The sequence below is a fragment of the Cicer arietinum genome, chromosome 7 (assembly GCF_000331145.2).
Source record: "Cicer arietinum cultivar CDC Frontier isolate Library 1 chromosome 7, Cicar.CDCFrontier_v2.0, whole genome shotgun sequence".
NCBI classification, from domain to species: Eukaryota; Viridiplantae; Streptophyta; class Magnoliopsida; order Fabales; family Fabaceae; genus Cicer; species Cicer arietinum.
The window spans coordinates 2,302,469-2,308,839 of NC_021166.2; the positions used below are offsets into that span (position 1 = coordinate 2,302,469).

Genomic DNA, 6,371 nt, shown 5'->3' on the forward strand with positions numbered 1-6,371 from the left:
TAAGATAGAACACCACTATCTTATATTACAATACTTAAAGAAAGTACACTATTTTCTATAAATACAATACAATAACTGTAATATTTTTTTAACAAATGTTCTTGACTAACAAAGCTGAGTATAATAGTTGTACAATGATATCAATTCAGTAATATTTCAAGTATAATAGAGAACAATTTTCAGTGATGTGAAAATGAAGTGCAAGTACTTCAAATATGAAAAATAACTTTGACAATAATTTAGAAAATGTTCAAAATTGTTCAAACTTTGGTAGTAGTATTGATTTTGTTTAAACTGAAGTTATGAGATATTTATACTTCATATACATCACTTCATATCGGTGGTCATTGTTACTAGAGGTTTGATGAACAAATGCAATGATTCAGAAACATTTCAAAATTAAAAAATTGCATTGTTTCTAGTTGTATTCGATTATAGCTTGTGTGAGTCGAATACACCTCTGTAACGTACAATTTAAAAAAAAAAAAAATTCAACACGGTATTCGAATACGAAACTTTGTATTCAAATAAAATTGGGCGAATTTTGTCACTAACTTGTTATTGTATTCGACTATATAGTCGAATACAGATGTTCAGTTTTAGCTACCGACTTGTCTGTATTCGGCTACAACATGTTGTATTCAAATACAACATTGTATTTTGCCAAAATATTATTTTCAAACATTATTTATGTATTTTTAACACTTTGATAATCTTTTTGATGCATATGCTAAAACAAAAGGTTCTCATATGCATTTGAAATATAAGAATATTATATTGTATCATGTACATTTACATTATATATCTTATAATATGTGTGACCATAGCTGACTTCGATTTTTGACTTCTTTTTGAACTTTGTATCTTTAATCGCATTCTTAGATCTTTGTCTTCAACAAAAATATGTGTTTTACACGGTGATGAAAATTATGATAAGGAATAGTACTCAAACGATGAAAAAAAAATACAATTTAAATTTTTTTTAGGAAAAAAGACTAAAATATTGGAGATTAATTTTAAGTTAAAAAAAGTTATAATTCAATTATTATTGAATTTTTTTATTAAAAAATAGTTATGTTCTTAACAAAAAAAATTTACAATATCAAAATAAAAGATTATAATTATAAGAACTAAAATATATTTAAACCATACAAATTAAATGTTTAACATTAAATATCATGTATGGTTATAACAAAATTAAGAAAATTATAATTATATATTCAATGAAATCAATATAAAGTGAATTAAGAACTATAAAAAATACATAATAAAATGCACCTAAGTTTAGTATAATAAATTTAGAACTTGAATCCTGAAGTCATCAAATAGTGATTTAATTTGTAATAAGTGGCGGTGGGTTTACGTTTGGGATTTGGGCCTCGACTTTTCCTTTTTTTTGAGGGCCACTTTGTTGAAAAATGTAGCAGGGGAACACTTGGATTACTAAACAACTTCCATGGATGAGAATGATCTCATTAAAAAATAATTAAAACATGAAAAAATTGTGTGAAACTTAAAATTTAGGGTCGGGTTGAGATCTGAAACATTAGAAAATGTGAAAAATAAAAAATTAAAAGGATTCTTTTCCGACAATTCATCCATGTAATCAAATCATTCTCTATAAAATTTATCCATTATTGAATTTCTTCAACTGTTTTCAAATTTAAGAAACACTGTTGTTTTAAATCCTTAGAGTTAATGGATCCATACCAAACCATCATCCAAAGAGAAGCCTCATTTTTATACGTTTTAACCTGACAAAAATCCCCTCTCCTTCGAATCCAGAATTTATTTTCTAAGGTTTTCATAAAACCAGAATTCAACACACTGGAATGCGACGAGTTTCTCGACAACATCTAAGGCTTGGCAATTAAAAATTCTGAAATTAAATCCACTTTCTACAACAAAACAACATTAGCAAAAATTTCAGACAATTTTGCGACACTCAAATTAAGTCGGTGCATTATCGAGACTTCAGATGTGTGGTTTAAACAAACCAACTACTAACAATTTACTATTGAATACCAATTATGAAACCACGATTTACACTTTGCTATATATTAACAATGTACTATAACGATGTATATTAAAAAATTTAAAGTAACTATGATGCAGCTTTACAAACTATTGGCATTTGAAATGAAAAAGAAATGAGTTATTAAAACTTATCAAATTAATTAGTATATTAATATTCAGTGAGACAATTAAACAAAATATAACAAAGAAAAACCATTGTTAATAAGCAATATCAAGTGCTATTACACCATATATCAACAATAACATTAGCACTAAAAGAAACCCTAAATTTTCAAAGAAACACAGAAATCCCCAAATTCTAACCGCCGAAACCGTAAAGAGTCCTGCCCTGTCTCTTGAGTGCGTAAACAACATCCATGGCAGTGACAGTCTTGCGGCGAGCATGCTCGGTGTATGTAACAGCATCACGAATCACGTTCTCAAGAAAGATCTTGAGAACACCACGAGTCTCCTCATAAATTAACCCACTGATACGTTTCACGCCACCACGTCGTGCGAGACGACGAATCGCAGGCTTTGTTATTCCTTGGATGTTATCTCTCAGAACTTTACGGTGACGTTTAGCTCCTCCCTTTCCAAGACCCTTTCCTCCTTTTCCTCTTCCAGACATGGCTGTGATTTTGATGTTTCTCTCTTTTTTCTGCGATTAATCGTTTCAGATGAAACTTAATGGACACAAATGATTTTCTGATGAGAGAGGTGAATTTAGAAGAATAAATAGGGTGCGGGTGCTGATTTTTGGCCGTTGGATTATTGGCTATCCGCGTGAGGTGAGAAGTTGAAACGTGGAGCGTTGGATTTAAAATTCTTGATTTTGATTGGTGTAAATATTGTATCGCGGATCGTGGGGTTTTAAAATTTGGAGTGGGCGAGTGAATGCTCTTTGGTGGGAACTGTGTCTGTGAGAAAACACAATTTTTTTAAGCACGTGAGGGGGAAATTGTGTGTTATGAAATAAACTGACCCGCCAACGATTTCGATGTGATTTTGAATGAAAGTGCTCGCACGTGAGAATGTAGCCTCGTTTTGTTTACTAGCAGTGCTTCTAGTTTTTTTTTAACATATTATTGATTTAAAGTTTAGTTGAATAATAAATATGAATTCAAACGATTAAAAAATAGTATGAGATTCAATTTAATAATTAATTTATTGAATTTTGAATAGAAAAATAGTTTGAGACTTAATTTAATAATTAAGTTATTGAATTTTGATTATAAATTAAATTAGTTAAACTTCAATTAAAAATTAAATTTAATAAATAATTAAGTTAAACTTAAATTTTGTCTAATTCAACTAGTTTGATGTAACATCAATTTATACATTATAATAAAGTATGATAATTTGACAAGTTTGACACGTGTCAATCAAATAGAGTTTTAGGAATATATCAAGTTTCTATTAATACAAATAGTATCTCGTTGTGCAGATACATCACGACTTTATACATGCTGTGTCCGTTAAAAAGTTAATGACTAATTAAAAAATAAGAAGAATGAATTAAAAATAAAATATTTTTTTAAAAATAAAATAAAACTTTCATTACATCACGACCTTTATATGTGTATTGAGAATTTAGTGGACGTTGAGAAGATAATGATGAGTTACAAAATAAGAAGAATGAATTAAAAACAAAAGATTTTTTTTAAGAAAAAAATAAAAGATTTTTATTTTAAGAAAAAAATAAAATTTCCCTTACACGACTTTATACATGATGCATTGTTGAGAAGTTAATGGCTAATTAATAAATAAGAAGAATGAATTAAAAATAAAATACAATACACCACGACTTGATGGTAATTGTTTTTTAAACATTACTTTATCAACCACCATTTCAAATTAATTTAATTAAAAAAATTATTTTATTTTACGAATTGTCTTCATACTTTCTTTTTTAATTCGTCGTCATCCGTTAACCGTCTCTCCTCAATAATGCCTCATTTTTTGTGTCCCTTTTATAAATATAATTCATATTATCTCGTCTATACACAATTTCCTCTTAATTTTTTCTATTCTAAAGATTCGTTATTTATTTTTTTGTTTATCGTTATTTTGACAAAAAATCAGATTTTGTTGCTTCAATTTCTCAAAAAAATGAGTCATGAAATTTGATTGTTAGAATTGTGGGATTATGGTTTCTGTCTGATTTGAATATCAAACATAAATTTTATGTGATGGAAATGGTATTGATGGATGACAAAGTTTAATTATTTGTTTTATAAATTCAAATTTTAAATTATACACAGACTTGTTTGTTATGTTATTAATTTAACAAACTTGTGTTTCATATTGTTAGGGTCATAAAATTCAAGCAACAGTGCGAAAAGCTTTTCTTTCTCGATTTGAGACTACTATTCGTGAAGAGAGTTGTGAACAACCGGACACCAATTCAATTTGAATTTGCAAAATAGTATTGGTTCGACAGTTTGGTCACAGTCTCTCCGTGCTCAAATTCATTCCCAGAAATTCGAAATGTTTACGGTGTTTTTGAAGGTAATTGTTTTTTAAACAGCAACCACCGCTTTAAATTAATTTAATTACAAAATTTATTTTATTTTACGAATTCTTTTAGTGCCCGACTTTCCTTTTTAATTCGCCTTCTCGGTCAATTGTCTCCCTTACTCTCATTTTTTGCATCTCCTTTGTAAATATCATTATGTTACACAAATCCTTTTTAACTTTTCTTTACCAAATATTCCTTATTCATCTTTGTGTTTATCTTTCTACGATGTCTGGAAAAAAATCAGATTTTGTTGTTTCAATTTCTGAGTCATGGAGTTTGGTTGTTAAAGTTGTGCGATTGTGGTTTAAACATAAATTTTATGCAATGGAAATGGTCTTGAGGGATCACAAGTTTTAATTGTCTTTCTGTAAATTGAAATTTTAAATTATATTATTTGTGTATTAACAAACACGTCTTTCATATTTTTAGGGCGATAAAATTGAAGCAAGCGTGAGTTTTTATTTCTCGATTTGATGTGTACAACTATGTTGGTGTTGGTGTTAGTGTTGCTTCTAACAACTTTATGTGTATATGAAACAATCAGACACTATTTGATATTGAATCTGCACAATGGTACATAGACACATTTGAATTGCTTCCAACAACTTTATGGTGTATATGGAACAATCGGACACCATTTCATATTGAATCTGCAAAATGGTACATAGACACATTCAAAATGTTGACATCAATTACTTTGGTAAATATGCTCACACGAATTAGGTAAATTTATTTTAATATGTCATTGTTATTTTATTTTATTTATAAAAAAAAATTACTATTTTGTTATATATATTTTTTTTATTGTTTATGTTTCTAAATTTTGTCTCAAAAAAATTGTAAATCTCTTTATGATTTTTTCTGAACAGTGTTGCTAATAATTTAGTTAAGTAAATATAAAACGTAGGCTTCTTAGCCATGAATTCAATTTTCAGAATATTGAAGAGAAAAATAATAATTTATTTAAATAAATATAAAATTTATTTAAGAATTAAAAAAAAGTACAATTCATTACATCTATTCCAATGTTTTTATTGGAAGTAATGATTTTTCAAACTTCAAACATTATTTTAACAAATCTACTACATCACGATTCGACGAGTTGATAGTTATGTGAAAGTCTGTAATGATATCAAAAACTATTATTTTAAATGGTTACATTTTAATTTTACTAATGTACTATACATTTTATATTCTAAATTTATTATCAAAAGAATTCAAATGATTCATGAAAGATTAATGAAGACTAACGTGCAAATTCAAAGATAAAAAATAATCATAGTTTTTATGTGTATTGTAATTTTTTTTGTAATAGGAAGATTATTTTTCTTTAGTATGTTGTGAGTAGTATCGGAATGAAAGATATTTTGCCACTTGATACATCAAGATTTATATGAATTTTTAAATGTCATGTATTTCATATAAATAACATACTATGTTGAATAATAAAAATAAAAATTCATTATTAAGTTACTTACTCATCTTTACATTTACTAATTTGCTTAATTTATATATGTCATGTCTATTATTTTAAAAATTCTTATTTTATCTAATCTAATTATTTAATTTTTTAATAATTATTGCTTTTATTTGTTTAAAATTAAAAGTATTGTTTTATAATAAGTTTTTTTGGAAAGGAAAAAAAATATTATGTGGAGAATTCAAAAATAAGATTAAAGAGTGCTGTTGGAGTTATGTTTTTCATCAGTAATATTTTTCGAAAGTAGTTTTTAAATTAGATTATGATTGAATTTTTTTATTTTAAATTGTTTTTTTAAGTAAAACTTATGAAAATTGATATATATATATATATATATATATATATATATATATA

At 26.7% G+C, this 6,371-nt stretch overlaps 1 protein-coding gene across 1 annotated transcript; it reads right to left on the bottom strand.

Moving 5' to 3' along the window:
- Positions 1-2,216: 2,216 nt before the first annotated feature.
- Positions 2,217-2,733, bottom strand: LOC101495488 (histone H4). Its single transcript, XM_004507796.4, has one exon. The coding sequence runs from the start codon at positions 2,645-2,647 to the stop codon at positions 2,336-2,338; it is 312 nt and encodes a 103-aa protein (XP_004507853.1). The 5' UTR covers positions 2,648-2,733; the 3' UTR covers positions 2,217-2,335.
- Between the last annotated feature and the right edge of the window lie 3,638 nt (positions 2,734-6,371).

Bases quoted from the DNA above. Each gene is read 5' to 3' on its own strand.
- LOC101495488 (XM_004507796.4), bottom strand. From the start codon at position 2,647: ATGTCTGGAAGAGGAAAAGGAGGAAAGGGTCTTGGAAAGGGAGGAGCT.